General features: G+C 37.3%; 1 protein-coding gene and 3 non-coding genes across 4 annotated transcripts; all 4 read left to right on the top strand.

Annotated features, from left to right (window-relative positions):
• The first annotated feature begins 11,804 nt into the window (after positions 1 to 11,804).
• On the top strand, positions 11,805 to 14,458 carry Rps12 (ribosomal protein S12). The gene is made up of 6 exons (XM_047558324.1): positions 11,805 to 11,910; positions 12,022 to 12,072; positions 12,254 to 12,370; positions 13,386 to 13,488; positions 13,858 to 13,959; positions 14,367 to 14,458. Exons 2-6 carry the CDS (start codon positions 12,059 to 12,061, stop codon positions 14,427 to 14,429), a joined length of 399 nt encoding a protein of 132 aa, XP_047414280.1. The 5' UTR covers positions 11,805 to 11,910; positions 12,022 to 12,058; the 3' UTR covers positions 14,430 to 14,458.
• On the top strand, positions 12,592 to 12,665 carry LOC124989825 (small nucleolar RNA SNORD101). The gene has a single exon (XR_007109643.1). It is a non-coding gene; the product is annotated as a small nucleolar RNA SNORD101 (small nucleolar RNA).
• LOC124989846 (small nucleolar RNA SNORD100) lies at positions 13,700 to 13,775 on the top strand. The gene has a single exon (XR_007109660.1). It is a non-coding gene; the product is annotated as a small nucleolar RNA SNORD100 (small nucleolar RNA).
• LOC124989841 (small nucleolar RNA SNORA33) lies at positions 14,109 to 14,239 on the top strand. Its single transcript, XR_007109657.1, has one exon. It is a non-coding gene; the product is annotated as a small nucleolar RNA SNORA33 (small nucleolar RNA).
• Positions 14,459 to 18,434: the final 3,976 nt, after the last annotated feature.

The following is an 18,434-nucleotide window of genomic DNA, read 5'->3' as shown; positions in this document are numbered from 1 at the left end:
AAAGTGAATTAGAAAATTAGACTCACCCTGAATCTTTTTAAAGAGTTCAGTTATTTATTTTTCATAGTGTGCAAATGAGATAGTGCATGGAATCATTGAACCAGATACTAGTAAACCGGAAATGAATTAAACAATATGAAGCCCTTGGAGAAAAATATTTTTGCAAGAATGATAATGAATGAGGAAGCATGGCAGAGTGGCTAGGCATATGGTTTCAATCCAGGGAGGTCTCAAGCCGTTTGTGACTTAGGGCAGCATGGTCAGCTTCTCCATTTGTACAAGTGAGATTATAAAATTTATCTTGTAAGGTGGCTGTAAGCATTGATAATAAAATGTATGCGGGCCGCTGTGAGGCTTTCCTGTAATCCCAGCAACTGGGGAGGCAGAGGCAGGAGGACCACAAGTCCCAGGCCAGCCTCAGCAATGTAGTGAGACCCTCAGCAATTTCACAAAACATCTCAAAATAAAAAATACAAAGAACTGCAGAGGTAGCTCAGTGGTAAAGTACCTCTGGATTCAATCTCCAGTACAAAAAAAAAAAAAAAGTAGTTTAAGTATGTGGGTGCTACCTTAGTCTCCCATTCACAAATAACAGGCACAAAAAAATTGGTTTCATTTAACTTCATTTTATTTACTATGTGGGAAGGGCTGTTTGGAGAGTGGGAAAGTCTTGATTTGGGCCAAGGGGGAAGAAGAATACTGAATTATCACATTGTGCCAGGCACTGTGAATTTAAAGTTGAATTCAGGTCTTTAAAGTCCCCATCCAACCTCTACCCTCAAGTAAGCACCCCTCCTTCTAGCAGGTGAAACATTAGTTTATACTTTACTATGATGCAATGGGTTTTACAACAGAAACATATTGAAAGGATTGTGTACTTTGGAATATTGAGTCTTGGCTGAGTTCTAGAAAAAGGCATGCTACCTCTGATCTTAAGTGTTATATAACAGTTCCTGGGTGGGCAAGAAGTAGGGAGAGCCTCTAGCACCACTGTAAATGCAAGACAGCTCTAGCAAAGGTTTTTAAAGTGGTCTCATCAAGTCTTTATGATCTACCAGCTTCTCCAGTCTCATTTAATTCTACATCTTCTCTCCAACTTAACATCAAAGCAAAGAGGGGAATTTTCTTGAATTATTTCTTTGATGATTTACATTCCTTTATTTGCTAGCTTTCTGGACTATTCTTTTTTTCAGTTATGGAGTCACCCAAACTGGTCTTCTTAGTTTTTCTTCATTCTCTCATCTTTATCTTTTTTCTCTATTTAATAGGAAGTTTTCCCGACTCTATTTTGACAATTCTTTAACTGAACTTTTCAGTTCTCATGACCTCTATTTCTCTATCTATTCCTATTTCACTCCCCCATTAGCAACCATTTTTATATTTAATGTGAATCGTTTTGCTTGTATATATTTTCATAAAATGTGTATTCTTGTTTTTGTCCACCTATTTTAATTACATAAAGCATCTTATGATATGTATATTTGTATGTGTTATATGTGCACACACACAAGCATACACACAAAAACACACACACTTTTTTTTTTATCCTTTTCTTCACTTCTAATTTCTACCTCCCATCCTCCTCTAGGTGACTAGTGTTAAAACTAAATAGAGACTATACTGGACTTATGATGGGGTTGCATCCCAATAAACCAATCACAAGTTGAAAATATCATGTCACATTTAATGCATTTAATATACCTAACCTCTTAAGCATGGTAGTTTAGCAACACAGCACCCTGTGTTTGAGCTCTGGCTCTATGTGCTGCCCAGCATCCCAACAGTGTCATATTGCATCTTGCTAGCCTGGGTAAAGGTTCAAATTCAAAGCCCAAAGTATCATTTTCTCTGAATGAACACTGCTTTTATACCATGTTTAGTTGAAAACCGTAACCATAAATCGGGGACCATCTCTATATCATCTTGTTTTCTGTGACTGTTGTAACAAATTATCAAGGACTTTTAAAATTAATACAATACTGCCCTGTAGGCCAAATGTTCAACCTCAGTTTCACTGAGGTTTCACAAATCTGTTGTCAGCAGGATCGTACTCCTTCTGTAGGTATGGGGGAGAATCTATTTCTTGCCTCTTAGTTTCCAGCAGCTGCTGGGAGAGTGTGTGTGTGTGTGTGTGTGTGTGTGTGTGTGTGTGTATGCCAATATAACTCTAATGTCTGTGTCCGTGGCCATTTTACCTCCTGTCTTTCTTTCTGAGTGTGTAATCTTCCTTTGCTGCTCTCTTGTAAAGACACTTTGCTGGCATTTAGGGCCTCCTGAATAATCCAAGATGATCTCCTCATCTCATGATCTTCAATTTAATCACATATACTCAAACTCTTTTTTTCCAAATATAGGAACATTTACAGGTTCCAGGGCTTAGAACATGGGCTCATCCTTGGAAGCCATTATCAGACTACTACGATTATCTACTAAGCTTTGTATATTTACATGATACTTATATGGAACATTTTTTCTTTACAAGCTAAAATAGGATTGTATGGTTTCTGTTCACACACCACCTTGTCAGAGAAATTCAGTCTCATCCTCTTATTCATATACATCGCAAATCACCTGTCCCTTTACCTTTGCATACTCTTCTTCGTGGCATTTGTGTCCATCAGGCTTCCCTGTTGCTTAATAAAGAAACAACTTTGGCTAATTTCAGCAGAAAGTGAATTTATCAAAGATAGGAAGCACATGGGACCATCAGAAGATCATGCACACCCATAGAGATTAAGTGCCTGAAATCATCACTGACATGGTCCAGTTACACATGCCTTGGCCCTGTAAGACACATCTGCAGCATGCACTGCCAACATCACCACAGCTAGGTAGGAGACACTGTGACAGCCCATCCCTACCCCTGTGGTATGCCACTGCCCTCACCCAAAGGGATTTTAGGTGGTGCCTGCTTCCACTTGTTTGCTCCCATCACATAGCAAGACCTGATATGTCTAAAATCATGTAGTGTAAAGTCTCCAACTTTGTACTCCTTTATTCAACAGCAGTTAGAATATCTAGGTCCTTTGAATTTCCAGAGAAATGTCAGAATCAGCTCTCAATTTCTCCAAAATACCTGGTGAAATTCTTCTTGATATTTTTGACTCTATAGATCAGTTTGGGGAGCATTAACATTTAATCACTATTGGGTCTTTTAACCCAAGAACACAGTATATCTTTTTCTTTATGTAGATCTTCTTCATTTCAGAAATAACTCTTTTTTATTGTAGAAGTATAACATAGTTCATGTCAAATTTATTCCTAAATATCTTAGTTTTAGAAGTTAGTAAAATTGAATTGTTCTACATTTAACTTTCCAATCATTTGCTGATTATGTATAATATATATAAGTAAATGAATTTTTGTATTACTGTTGTATCCTACAAACTGCTTAATTCCCTGATTAGTTCCAGTAGTTGCTTTATAGATTTATATTTTCTATGTAAAAACAATGTCATCTGTGAGTAGAGTTTTACTTCTTTCTTTTTTTCAGAAATGTGTGCTTTTGTTTCTAATTGTTGAATAAATGTGATGAGATGGAGATCCTTGCTTTGTTCCCAGTTGGTCTTCCATCATGAGCTATGAGGTTAGCTGCAAGCTTTACCTATGTCCTGTTATCAGGTTAAGGAAGTTCTGCATTTATTACAAATGGTTTATCTTCTTTTGTTTGTTAATGTGATAAATTACACTGAACAATTTTCTAATATTAGTATAACTTTGCATTTTTGGATAAACCCAACTTGGTATCTTTTTTATATATCAGTGGAATTAATGTGATACATTTTGCCAATTTTGTGTCTATTTTTATAAATAATGTTGATTTGTAATTTCTGTATCAAGTTTTGGTATGATAATCTTGCACTCATAAAACAAGTCAGAAGTTATCTTCTTTCTGTATTTTCTATATCAGTTTGGATAATATTGGTGTTATTTTTCCCTAAATGTCTGATAGAACTCAATGAAACTACCAGGACCTGGGAAGGTTGTTGATAACAAATCATTCATGTACTAAGTATATTGATATTCAAATTTTCTACTTATTTTGTGTCAAATTTTTCTTTTCAAGTTGCAAATTTACTGGCATTAAAGTTTTCATTGTATTCATTCATTTTTTAATGTCTGTAAGCTCTGTTGAGTTAGTGCCCCTTTATTCCTGATCTTTTAAGTTTGGGTCTTCTTCCCTTATTCTTAATTGGTGTGTGCAATAGAGTGAATGTCTGTGTTCCACTCCCCACCAAACATTTAACAGACTTGGAGGTAGGGTCTTAGGGAGGTAATTAGGTTTTGAGGGAAAAGCACTTAATGAAAGGAATCAGTACTCTTCTAATAAGAGGCCAGAAAGCTAGTTAGCTCTTTTCCCACTGTAAGATAATGCTTCCAGAAGTCAGCAGTCTGTAACCCAGAAGAGGGCTCTCACCCAAACCCAACCACAGTGGCACCCTTACCTCAGACTTTCAGTCTTCAAAATCATCAGAAATAAATGTCTGCTGTTAATAAACCACCCAGTCTATATGGTATTCTGCTATTGAAGCCCAGCTGCCTTGGACAGTATAGCTAGAGGTAATAAATCTTGATGATCTTTTCTTTTCTGGAGGGGACCGGGGACTGAACCCAGGGTGCTTAACCACTGAGTCACATCCTCAGCCCTTTTTCTATATTTTATTTAGAGACAGGATCTCACTAAATTGCTTCGGGCCTCACTAAGTTGCAGAGGCTGGCTCTGAAGTTGCAATCCTCCTGGCCCAGTCCTCCAGAGCCACTAGGATTACAGGTATAATTATGCTGTGCCCGGTTTGATAATTTTTTCAAACAAACTTTGCCTTTTTAAGTCTTCTCAATTATTTGCTTGACCTCTATATTTTTGATTTCTGCTCTTATTTTTTATTTTTTCTTCCTTCTACTCTCCTTTGGTTCATTTTATTCTTATTTTTCATGTTTCTTAGGGTGGAACCTTACACTGCTGATTTATCCCTCTCCTCTTTTCTAATACTAACATGTAAAGCTTTAAATTTCCCTATATAAACATTGCTTTAACTACATCCTATAAATTATCACAGTTTGAAATATTTACTAATTTCCCTTATTTTTTCTTCTTTTAACCACAAGTTAATAAGATCTATGTTTCTAATTTCCAATTACTTTGGAGATTCCAGATATCTTTATATTGATTTCTAATCTAATTCTGTTGTAGTCAAAGAACTATTCTGGAAGATTTCCATCTTAAGTTATTGAAACCCTGTTTTATTGCCCAAAATGCATTCTCTCCTTGTAAATAGTACCATATATACTAGAAAATAATAATATTATATCATTGTTGGGTGTAGTGTTCTACAAAAGTCAATTGTGTCAAAGTTAAAGTTTGGTTCATAACTTCTATGATCTTACTTATTTGGTCTAATTGTTCTATCAGTTGCTGAGATAGGGATATTCAAATCTCCAACTACAATTTTGAATTTAGTATACCATTTAATTTTTTCAATGTCGAAGCTCTGTTAATTTCTAATTTAATTCTTTTATCGATAAAGAACTAGTCTGAAAGATTTCAATCTTGAAATTTTTTGAAACTTGTTTAGTTAGATACCTTGTTTAAGGTTAATACTGACATGATTGAATTTAAGTCTACCACTTTATTATTTGTTTATATTATCCTCTTTGGTTTTTATTCATTTTATTCTGATCTTCTTTTGGTTTAACTGAAAAAACCTTTTTGGAATTCCATTTTAGTTTATTCGTTTATATCTATTTCAATTATTTTTTAGTGGTTGCTTAGGGATTTTAATACATATTCCTAACTTTTCTGGACTACTTAATCTTGTAACACTTCATGTAAAACCTTGCAATCTTACAGATCCACCACCTCCTTATCCATTCTTTATGCTTTTGTTGGTGAAAGCATTGTATCTATGAAGATATAAAACTCATAGTACAATATTATAATTTTTGCTTTAAACAGCCATGGCGGTCTTTTTTTATCAATTAAGAGGGAAAAAATTTTCAAAAATTTAATCACATTTGCCATTTCCAATGTGTTTCATTCTGGATCATCTGAACTTTTCATCTGAACCTTTCTTCTGAACTATTCATTCAACATGAATAACTTCCTATAACATTTCTTCAAGTGCAGATCCTCTGGTGATAGATTCTGTTAATTTTTGTTTATCTAGTGATGTTTTCACTTCTTTTTCTTCATTTTTGAAGAGTCTTTTTACTATAGAAATATGGGTGAACATTGTTCTTTAGGGCTTGTGATGTAGCTCAGTTGGTAGCGTACTTGCCTCACATGTACAAGGCCCTGGGTTCAATTCCAGCACCACAAACAACAACAACAAAAAAGAACATTATTCTTTAGCTTTTTCAAGATGTGGATCTATTGTTATTTGGCTACTATAATTTCTTGAGGGAAATTTATGAAATTTTGTATTATTCATCTCCCATTTATAATGTACCTGTTTCTCTTTACCACTGCGTTTCAGCTCACTTATTGTCCCTGGGTGTGTGTGTGTTTCCCCCTTAAGATTCACTGAACTTCTTGAATCTGTAAATTTATTTGTTTCACAAAATTTGAGAAACTTTTGGGCATTATTTCTTCAAATAACTCTATCTCGTACTTTTGTCTCCTAGCCCTTCAACAGCATATACAGCATGTTAGATCTATACATTCCAACTGCAAATTCAAGACCTTTAGATTTTTTACATTTATCCCACAGGTCATTGCAACCTGATTGTTTTTTGATTGCTTTCTCTCTCCTTCTCTCTCTCTCTCTCTCTCTCTCTCTCTCTCTCTCTCTCTCCCTTCCTGAAGTTGGATGATTTCAGATTGATTTAGCTAAAAGTTCACTGGTTTACCACCTTAAGTCTGCACCTGAGACCTTCCAGTGAATTTGAAATGATCCTATGCCGTATGCCCCAATTTAGCAACCCCTTTCTGAATCATCTGGTATCTTTCTTAAAAATGTTCTTTTGTTTTGGTTTGGTTTAGTTTTTTTGCTGTTTTTTGTTGTTCATTTCTGTTGGTCAGAGCTCATTCTGTTGCCTACAAAGAACTGTAATTGGTATATTATTATCTATATTTTCCACAATAAGATGCTTACTTGTCCTAATATTTAAAAAGCAAAAACTGTCATTTACAAATAAAGAGATCATCTGTAAGCTGGAGACTGAGGATCAAAGCTGGCATCAGCTATAACTGTGTCAGGTGACTGAAAACTAGGCAAATCAGAAATCCAACATAGCAGACAGCATAGATGTTCAACATTTTCTATCAGTTAAAATTATTTCAAAGTAATGATACAGACGTCCAAATTGGGCATCTCTCATCAATACCTCATTTCATTTTTTGACGACATACTTGAGTCCCAGAGACTGGAAATGCTTTGACTAAGGCTACATAAGACAATGGAAGGGAGGAGAATCTCTGTCAAAGAATCCTTGAATCTCCAGTCTTTCCAAAACCAATTTTTAAAAAGAAGCATCAGACAGAAAACAGCAGAGTTACTCTACAGGAAGCAGCACTGGGGGCTGGAGTCCCATATACCCAGGCCCTCATATTTCAAGGGAAAGCATTTAATGTTAATTTAGGGTTTGCTATTGACCACTACTGCTCATTTCACTTATAAATTATCATGTCGCTGATTCATAATGATCTGACTCAGAAGTATTAGCTCTACCTTCAATAGTATGTTTAATTTCCATGAACTCTCATTCAGCCCTGAAATGATCATCTACCACATCTGGTGCTAAGTAGCATGTGGAATAAGTGGAAGAGGAAATATTCTTGTGTGAATGACATGTGAAGCTGCAATATCAAAATGGAATTGCTTATGTTAATACTAACAAAAATAAATAAATAAAGCTGAGAGGTTATGAAGGAGAAGTTCTGCATGATTGCCTAACAGTAACTATCATGAAACACTATCAGAACCACAAGCTTTCACAGAGGCCACCACAACCTTATGTGAAAAGTATTTCTACCAGGACATCTGGCCAGTAGCTATCCATTCTTTCTCAGACTGACACCATTCTTGTTATCATTCACTGTAGTCAAGGATTATTGTTTTGAATGAGCTGATGTAATACTCTCATTTCGTCTTAAAAAGTTTTTCTTATCTAAGCCTTCTTGGATATACCCACAGTTTATTATGGGATGCACACATTGCAATGTTCTGTTATTCCCACTTCAAGGCTATTCCCAAATAAATGTCAATTTTTCTTAGGGAAAGTCTCCCTCTGATTTTTTTTTTTTTAATTTAGGTTAACAGTAGTAAGTCTTATGAAATGTACACGGAAATTTCACAAAACCCTCAAAATATATAAACTATTGTCATAGGTTTCATATTTGGCTATATAATAATCAGTCTCATTCTCCCTCCACAACCATTTATTTGTTTTCCTCAATAAACTGGGTTTTGCAATTAAAGACCTAACATACTAACTTTATAAGCTACAGGGCTACCAATAGCCTGTATTAACTATTTCACTTTTACTTTCTCATTTTGTTTTTTAATTATTTTCCTTCTTATCAACTTATCTTTCTCCTTTGATTGTTGCTTTGATACAATGGAAATATATCCAAATCTTTGTCTACAACTAATGTTTCTTTAGTATGTTTAAAACTATAGTACATGTTATAACAAATGAGGGTTAAACCTTTATGTTCCTGAGCTGCATCAGAATAACTTTTTCCTGTTTTTTCTCAACATTCATTTCCATCTATTGTACATATATCGTTTCTATCCCCAAGGGTAGGGACATTTTAAGTTTTCAATAGAAAGTGGTTTTCTTGGGATATCCAAGATGAAGTATAACTCCCTGCCAACATCTTGATATCAGGTTTTTATCCTGCAGAACTGCCGGATGATAAATTTCTTTTTTTTTTTTTTTAAAGGCAGTTCATGATAATTAGTTACAACAGCCCTAGCAAATTATAAAATATATAATGGCTAAACTTAGACGATTCTGAAATACAAATTTCTACTGCTCTTTCTGACTGCAATATTCTCTTTCTCCGTCTATGCAACTTTTTAGTGTAGCACAGTTGTATCATAACTGAATGTGAGATACAGTCATTCTTGAATTCTGTTATCTCCCTCCCACACTTGGGCAATCATTCAAATGGCTTGAATGGTTAGGACTATGGTCTTGAACACCAATTTCTCCATTTACTAGCTATCTGACTTTGGACAACTCTCTAAGCCTTGGTTTCTTTACTTGTTAAGGAGAGCTAATATAGGCATTAGCACGTAAAGTCTTTATTACAATCTAGGGAGAAAATACCCAGTAAGAATTTAGCACTCTACCATGGAGCTATACTCCAAGCTTCCAAGCCCCGCCCCCACCTCATTTTTTGTGGTCCTGGAGATTGAACCAATTTTACCACTGAGTTACATCCTCAAGTCTTATTTATTTATTTATATATTTGGTATGGGGGATTAAACCCAGGGGTGCTTAACCACTGGCCAGATCCCCATCCCTGCATCCCTTTTTTATATTTTATTAGAGATAGGGGCTCACTAAGTTGCTAAGCTGGCCATGAATTTGAGCCTCCTGCCTTGGCCTCCACAATTCCTGGGATTATAGGCAGGCACCACTATGCCTGGCTGTACTTATTTTTTATAAGTACAATTTCAGACTCATATTTGTGTACATTATGCAAATGTGATAATCTGCTTGTATAAGAGTGATTAGTTACTAACTTGTCAATATTTATTTTCTTCCACCTTTGCCAATATCTAAAATTGAAGATGGTAAACTTTAAAAAGTGAATTGAAGAACCTATATTAAAGAATCCTCAAATTGCGAGTGTGCCCTTTAACTTTATTTCGAGGGTTAGAACTGGTTATATAACTAAGGATGTTTAAAAAAATGTGGGTTTGGTTCTAAGGAGGGAGGTTTGTGGCTGATAGAAAAGGCATTTATTGGGTAAAATATGAGGGCACAGGTACATGATATCTGAGTCAACAGAACAGATTAGCAACTGTTAGAAGAGGAAAAGTCAAATTTGAATTGGTTGGTATACTAAACTGGGAACCCCAGGACTAAAGCCACTACCCTAAAAGGCCTTTAGTTATTTTTCCTTCATGAAAATGCATTGAGGACAAATTATTTTCCATATTTACATTTCCTGTGTCTTTACCAAATTGCCTGCTTCTTCTGTAAGATTCTTTTTGGGGGGAATGACATATAATATGCTTAGCACATTTACTTTTCTTCTTGTTCTTACATTAACTTTGCTTTTTTTTTTTTTGAGGTGCTGGGCAATCCCTGTATCACTTATTTGTTCGGTCTTAACACATTAACTTTAATAAACTTTAGATAAAGAAAAGGGTGCTTAAACACTACTAACCACCTTCTTTCTCAAATATAAAAATGTTTTACTGGTAACTGTCAAAAAAGTCAAGAAGGCATCTGTGCCTTGCCGTTACTCTCTTCCATTTAGAATACTCTCTTCTCCCCTGCTGTTTGGAATCCAATCCCTTATTGGAGCTCTTTTCAAAAGCTGCTATAAACTGGAATTCCTCTTCTCCACATCACCCCACTCCCTAATCCCAGGCCACCTTGTTCCACCCCAGTGGCATTTAGGCATTCTAATCTTGGGCTCAAATCTTAATCCCACTTTAAAAATGCGGAGCGGCGGGTACATTCCCGGCTTTTTGTTTCTTAAGCGAAAGCTTCACAAACATTTGTTTAAGATACACACAGAAGAATCGGACCCAACACTTTTAAAACGAAAGTCAAAGCAACTGAAAAGCTAAAACTGAACTCCACGGATTTACTAAAATCCAGGACGTCTCTGACCTTAGGCATTCTCCCCACAGTCTTATCACATGGACCATTTTCGTTTTCTTCACAGCACTCTTGAACCTCCTGTTGCTTTGTACCTACCAGTCGGGTCCTTAACAAACCCTCAGTAATTACTGGCTGGCTTTTCCAACTTATCAGAACTTGTTAAGAGAAAAATAAGATCCTATCCAGCTGTTCCGTATATTTGCTTTAGAAGTGGATTGGGGAACTGACCTATCGCTTCAAAATTTAACATCATTCTTAGGGGAAAAATTTCGGAGGTTTTGAGTTTTCCGAATTGCATCCCTAACTCGCCGAGTCCTGGACTTTGCAAACGCTACGCTTTTCATTCCCATAGAACCCGATGCCGCGCGGGTATGACAGAGTGGGCGGGAAGACAGGAGCCCTGCCCTGCGTGGACGAGGAACTCCGTACAACCGTGCGGTCAAGAAGACTCCGTACCCACCACACTGAAACGGAACCGACCGCCGCGCCACGAGCTCAGCTCAACTAACATTCCGCCTGCAAAGTGGTTTGCTAAGTGCTTAGACGTAGCGAAAACGTGTTGGATCCCGTTTCAGGGAAACAAAGATGAGGCGAGCCCACAGAATGACACATCCATGGATACTCAGAGTGATTTAGAAACCAAAGTGCAAAACGTGACCCTCAGGAAGACCAGGTCTAGTGAAACCGGCAGGAAATTACAACGTAGTGTGGAAAGGGTTAAAACTGATGTTCTCAGGGACCCAGAGCGCCTGGGCGCCCAGGGCCAGATCGAACCACGCGACAAGAAGATTTGGTTCTTCGCGCGCTCCGTAGGATGAGCTCTCTGGTCCTCCGAAGGCCACGCCCCCCCGCGGGTTAGGACGACGTGAAGCTGCCCGTGTGGTGCCTGTTGTGCGCGCAAAGACTGGTCGGGCAAAGGCGGGGATCTCGCTGTGTTCTTGCGTTTCAACGGTCTCAAACCGGAAACAGAAAATTCAGAAGTCCGGCACCGCAAGAGCCACCTTTCTTTGTGGGCGGGAATACACATGCGCAGAGGAATCCGGCAAAACCCTTAAATACCGTCATGCGGACGCGTGCGGCCTCTTTCCCTGCCGCCGCGGAGTCGCGCGGAGGCGGAGGCTCGGGGTGAGTTACGTCTGGGGACGGTGGTTTTCGTGGGGCTCGGTGGCTTGTCATGGATGGGTGATAAGTATCTGGTTTAAACAAAAGCCTCTAATCAGTGCTTTTGCTTTTCAGTCCGTTCAAGATTCGGCTTCACCCGTAACCCACCGCCATGGCCGAGGAAGGGTGAGCCTGAGGGGCCAGGTTTTGGGTACGGGTACGGTATAGGCCCAGAGCCGTCCGCGCCGCACTGGGTCCGCTGAGGCGCCATAGCGCGCTTGTCGTATATCACCTACGTCTTTGTGGGGTCCCCAGGAGTTAAATGTTGGCCAATTTTGGCTGACGTTTTTGATTTGTCGTGTTTCAGCATTGCTGCTGGAGGTGTAATGGACGTCAATACTGCTTTACAAGAGGTGCTGAAGACCGCCCTCATCCACGATGGCCTTGCACGTGGAATTCGCGAAGCTGCCAAAGCCTTAGACAAGTACGTTTATCAGTCTCAATACTGTGGGTTGTTGCAGCCGGAACAAAACTGCAGCCGAGGGAAGAAAGCGTGAAGTTCATGGTGTTAGCACAAAAGTTCTGAATGGCAGCCGTTCTACAGGAAACCTAGGAAAAGGTATCAGAACTCAGATCTATATAGCCCACTAATGTGTGGGTTGCTGTTTGGAATGGGGGCAAGCAGTTGATTCTTAAAACTACAGTGTTTGAATGATGACTTAAAATTGTCGGATACCCCTTCACTCCTTTCATGAGTGAAACATAGCAGTCTGACAAACCTGTAGGCTGTGGCTTTAGTCTCTGTCTTGAGGATCCTAAGCCTCATTTCATTTGTAGGAATTAGTTAATCAAGCATTATGTTAAATTAGAATATGAAGCTGATGTTTGTTGCAGAAGTGTTTGGTCTTTAAGAGCAATTGCGTAAGTATAATGAAATTTTATCAGAATCTAGAGTTACTTGTAAATGTATTTGTGTGTATTCTAGGACTGTGTAACTGTTTGAGCCGAACTTAAATGTGTTGTAAGGACTTCATGCCAGAAAAAATTGTCAGCTCAGTTCACTGAAGTAAGCTGACCAGTTGAATCTTATGGAAGTCCTGGTATCAGTCTTACACAATAATTATGCTTTGATAGTGTTAAGTATCACTTTCTTCCAGTAACAATTCTTGCTATGCAGTAGTTTTTATTTTTACGTAGTAGGTTTTGTATAAGAAAGTTAAGGTTTGGTTGGCCAGTTTTTAAATTCCCCTCTACAAGCCCAACATTTAGAGGAAAGACTTACTGGGGATTGGTATTTAGTGTTCCTGTGGGTAACATTACAAATACATGCACTAAAGTTTTGTCAGAAGGAACAAATTTTGTGCAGATATGATGTGCTATGTAGTGTGTTGTTAATTATATTTTCCAGTGTAGCCAAAGCAAAGACAACCCTTAGTGCAAAAAGAAGTGAATTTAGACCTGGAGTTTTGTCTTCATTTTAGTTCCACTTTGCATTTCAGGCGCCAGGCCCATCTTTGTGTACTCGCATCCAACTGTAATGAGCCTATGTATGTCAAGTTGGTGGAGGCCCTTTGTGCTGAGCACCAAATCAACCTTATTAAGGTATGTTAATTTGCACTGTGATAATTGGGTTTGTCATGCTATTTATACTATGTCTTATATCCAGGTACATTTTGCTTTTTGCAAGTGTATATTTCTTGGGACTGACAATGATGTTTTAAAGCCAATTTTCAAAACATCTTACACCTGCAAAAATAATTTTGATGTTGGCATAGGAAAAAGATGATATAGAGTGCTTATTAGTGATCTTGGTGCTGTGCATGATGACAACTGGCTCCCTCTACTGAATTGCCATGAGGAAAATGCCATGTCACCCTTCTGACTGCAGCTACCTTTGGGGTTTAATATACTGTTGTTAGTAACATTAATGTCTGCTAATAACAAAGTTTCATTTTTCTAATTACCCAATAGGTTGATGATAACAAGAAACTAGGAGAATGGGTAGGCCTTTGTAAAATTGACCGAGAAGGCAAACCCCGTAAAGTGGTTGGTTGCAGTTGTGTAGTGGTTAAGGTAAGTCAGTATCTGGGTTGAAGGTTGTGCTGTGTATATCCTTGTGTTGAGATAAATTCGAGGACCTTTTAAGAGGAAAATAATGTGGTTCTCAAAAGTTTTGACACATTTTTTGCATATTTGAAAAGAAAAATAAGACATTTTTCTAAAAGCCAGCTAGTGAATCTGCTTACCTGCATGTGTTTCTGCAGAAATTTTAGGAAAAGCTGGCAATAATAATGCCATGTTACGAGCCTTAAGGACACTGAAGTCATTAAGGTCCCTGAAAATGGCTACAAATAGTGATGAGGAACATTTTTCATAAGACATTCAGTTTTTAAGACTTTAGTATGTAATTAGTGCTTAGAACTTGGGTGAAACTGAAGTGTTAATAAGAAATTGCATATGATCTATTTTTTATTTTTAAGGACTATGGCAAAGAATCTCAGGCCAAGGATGTCATCGAAGAGTACTTCAAATGCAAGAAATGAGCAAATAAAGTTTTCATTCATATTCCTCACCTCTGGCTTTTTATTTGGCAGTACAATAAGATCCTTGTTAGTGAAGGGAAATTAATTTATAAAATCAGCAAATTCTGGAAGCATGCTCTAAGACAACTTGATGTTTAACTTTTTTTCCTAGGTAAAAATCAATCTTTGATACAGAGTTTTAACTTGAGCAAGTTTAAACTTCAGAGCAAGTTTAAACTTCAGCAGTCTAAGCAGAAATAGGCCTTATAGAAGGTATCCTTTACCATGTGTCTTGGGTGTGTATCACTGACAAGACCAGTTTAAAACTTGGAGAAAAAGACTGAATTTAGGAAAGTGGGTAGTTTCAGTTTAAAATCCTGTATGGACAGTGATTGGCAGAATCGGGGCAATTACAAAAGTATAAAGATCAACAAATGAATTTAGGCTCTGGGATACATGATATCCTAGTTTTTGTTGATCTAAGATTTTGGTCACTGAAGAGATGGTTCAACATAACCTAGTCTCAGAGAAGGTGACCAATATATTTAAACTTTTATGAGATCTCCGATTAAGAATCTGTGACTTAAGCCTTTAAACTTGAGCCAAAGATGATATTGAATGCTTATTGGTATGATCTCCAGTGTAGCTGAGAGCTCGCTGACCTCCATAAATGTGATACTCATGGTTAAATGGTCCCAAATGTTATATGAGAGCAGTTCCAGAACAATACATGTATAACCCAATCCACCAGTGTTAAGGTGTGGCATGTTTTTTCTAAAAATGCATGTTCAAGCATTGGCAATCTTAGGAATGTTTGAGATGGAGATGCACTTTTGTGGGAACAAGCTGGGGGTGCTTAACCACTGAGTTAATCCCCAACCCTTTTTGTATTTTGAGAATTTTGTTTCCTAAATAGCTGAGGCTAGCTTTGAACTACTCTGCCTTGGACTCCTGAGTTGATCACAGGTGTGTACCACCAGGCCCAGTTTTTGCAGCCTTGTAACATCCATAGGTTCCTGTGATTCTCAAATCTTTTCACTCTACTCAGTCTTAGACTTGTGCATCAGCCGCACATTAATGCCCATGTGTACCTCAAATTTTTTGTGCTTTAAATAAGTGAACTTTTGTCACCTTAAAAACATTTTTTGTTTAATGAAAAGGTATGTAGTATGTGCCATTCTACCTAGTGTTCTATCAGTCATTGGAAGCAAATTACTTAGCCAGAGGCCTGGAGCATCCTCAGCTGCTTCTATGAGTTAGATGATTATAGTTCCCGATGATTTTCATGTTGTAAGTCATCAGTTACTCATCCAGACTAGGCTCAGTTGTAGTTAAAAAATGATCATATCCATGTCTTCATGACTATCTTTTTGAAGGTACTTATTTCCCCCTGGACAGCTCCTGATCATCCTCCAAACTGCAGCCCAAATGTGACAAGCCAGAATTTTGACTTTTCTGTATGAAACAATTCACCAGAGCCCATTGAAGCCTTAGTGTTAGGGCAGAAGCAGATGTCTGCCTTTTATCAGGTAAAAATAGTTTTTATGAAACTGGTTGCTGTGTGTGCTCAATCTTGCTGAGTGACGTCCCTTGTGTACCCTGAGTGAGATGTCTTAGCAAGTACTTGGTAATGTTTTCATGCACAAACGGGCAGACTTAAGAGCCCCGTTTATACCAGACCTCCCAAGTCAGCCAGGCGTGGTAGTGTACAACTGTAATTCCAGCCTCAGCAGTTGAGTGAGACAACAATTTAGCCAGACCCTGTCTCAAAAACAAAAAGTGCTTGGGATTTGGCTCAGTGGTTAAGTGCTCCTGAGTTCAATCCCTGGTACCATCACCAACAAAAACCCTCCAAGCCTAGTATTCCATTTCTTTGTTTTTAAATGTTTGGTTCTGATTTTGTTAAAATTTCTATGTATTTCTGATGAACTGCTTTAAATGCTTTTAAAAATGAGCCAGGACATCCACATAGAACTTGTAAAAAGGCTGTATTGTGGTGTATATTTAAAACAAATTTAAAACTGGATTGTTAAGGCACCTAAGGAGGTGCCCAAGACAGAAGCAAGCAGGTTCTCCCATCCTTCTCTAGGGGTCTTAGGTGACGTTTGACTGCTGGTGCCATGTGCCTGTGGGTAGAGGGGTGCTTGAGGTGGAAGGGTGAGTATTTAGGGTCTGGGGTTCAAAAGTACAAGCACATCACATCAAGAGTGTTCAGAAGATTGGGACTGAGGCTCCCCAGGCAAAAATAAATCACAAGTCCTTTTTAATCATTGTGACTTGCAGTTCAGATAATAGCATTAGCACATTGAAATTAAGAGAACGAGATGTATCTGTCAGCTTTGTTGCTATAGCATAATCTTGGTTAGTTAATTAAAGTTGCATTACAAACAGTATGGTGATGCACACCTGTAATCCCAGCTACTGGGATCTGGGCAATTTAGCAGACCCTGTCTCAAAGTAAATTTAAGAAAAGTGAATGGAGATGCCTAGTAGTACAGTGCTCCTGAGTTCAATCTCCAGTACAAAAAATAATAATTAAAAAAAAAGGCATTACAATCTAGTTTCTAAGCTCTCCTACTTTGCATGAAATACCCTTATAGGGTTATTTATTTTTATTCCGTGTTCAGTAACCATCTTCGTGATCACATTTCTAATTTGATTTTTTCAAATTTGGGAATGAAATGTGCCAGAGAAGTGGTTTGTTTTTTTTTTTTTTTTAAATTATGAACTAGCCAAACTGAGCTAAAACATGTAAAGTATCCTTGTAGTCCTTCTATGGACTTGCCAATCCATGAGGTTCTATTAACTTTTCATTCTTTGCTGACAAACGGAGAGAGAAATTATAAGAATAGCTCTAAGCATGTTGATCACAGCTGTTAGTAATACTTCTGTTGGTTGAAGGAGGAGAATTAGTAAGTTGAATATTGCTGGGATATAGTGCTATAATTTTGGAAACTGAAAGGCCATTTATTAATATGAATATTTTAAAACTATTCAAACATGCAATAGATTAGCATTTTGTAGAAATAGAAAAAGAGGAGATGAAAGAATATAAAGGTGAGTGCCAGTATATAAGAGAAGAAGTTGGGAGAATATATATATATATATATATATGTATATATATATATATATATATATAAATCAAGGTGTTATTTCTGGAAAGGGGCATTTTGGGTTTTCATTTTCTCATTTGTTTTTCTTTGCTCTAATCTATGATTTTTGTAATAAAACGTCTAGTTAATGAAGTAATGGTACAATATGTTATTGGGGTTAATTTTAAGTACCATTAATATAATTTTTAAAACACTTTATGTTTTATGAATCAATTTATCTCCTTGTTAATAAAATTGCACTTGTATAAAACAGTTTAAAAACTGAATTCATACCAAACCAGCAGAGGGCAGTATGAGGCTGGTCCCAGGTGTGGAACCTACCATTGAAAACCAATGAGTACCGATTATAGCAGTTCTTCCTTGAAGATTCTTCTCCCATTTTGAAGATTTCCAGAATTCTCCTGGCAATAGGATGAGAAAACACAGGCCATTGTTGAGCTTTCATTTAGTATTTTTGGTGACTTTTTTTTTTTTAAATAAATGGAATCATTTGAATTGAATAAAAAGCTTCTAAAAATAATAATTATACCTTGAAATAGACATTAGGGGCTAGGGTGTATCTTAGTGGTGTAACTCTTGCCTACCACACTCAAACATGGCTCTGGATCAATTTCCACCGTTGCCAAAAAAAAAAAAAAAAAAAAAACTAATTAGCCTTGCCTTTAGACCTAATTTTAAACATTTAAATATTTAAGGAATTGAAATTGCCTAATTTGCACAGCATTGTCTATTTCTTTTTTAAAAATATTTTAACTTGTAGATGGACACAATACCTTTATTGTATATATTTAATTTTATGTGGTGCTGAGGATCAAACCCCGTGCCTCATGTGTGAAGTATGCACTTTACCACTGAGTCATAACCCCAGCCCACCATTGTCTATTTTAATTATGATATGAAATAGTTTAAAGAC

Source organism: Sciurus carolinensis, chromosome 7 (genome assembly GCF_902686445.1).
Source record: "Sciurus carolinensis chromosome 7, mSciCar1.2, whole genome shotgun sequence".
Lineage (NCBI taxonomy): Eukaryota > Metazoa > Chordata > Mammalia > Rodentia > Sciuridae > Sciurus > Sciurus carolinensis.
The sequence above is the reverse complement of the archived record's forward strand: the minus strand, read 5'-3'. Positions and strand labels throughout refer to the sequence as shown.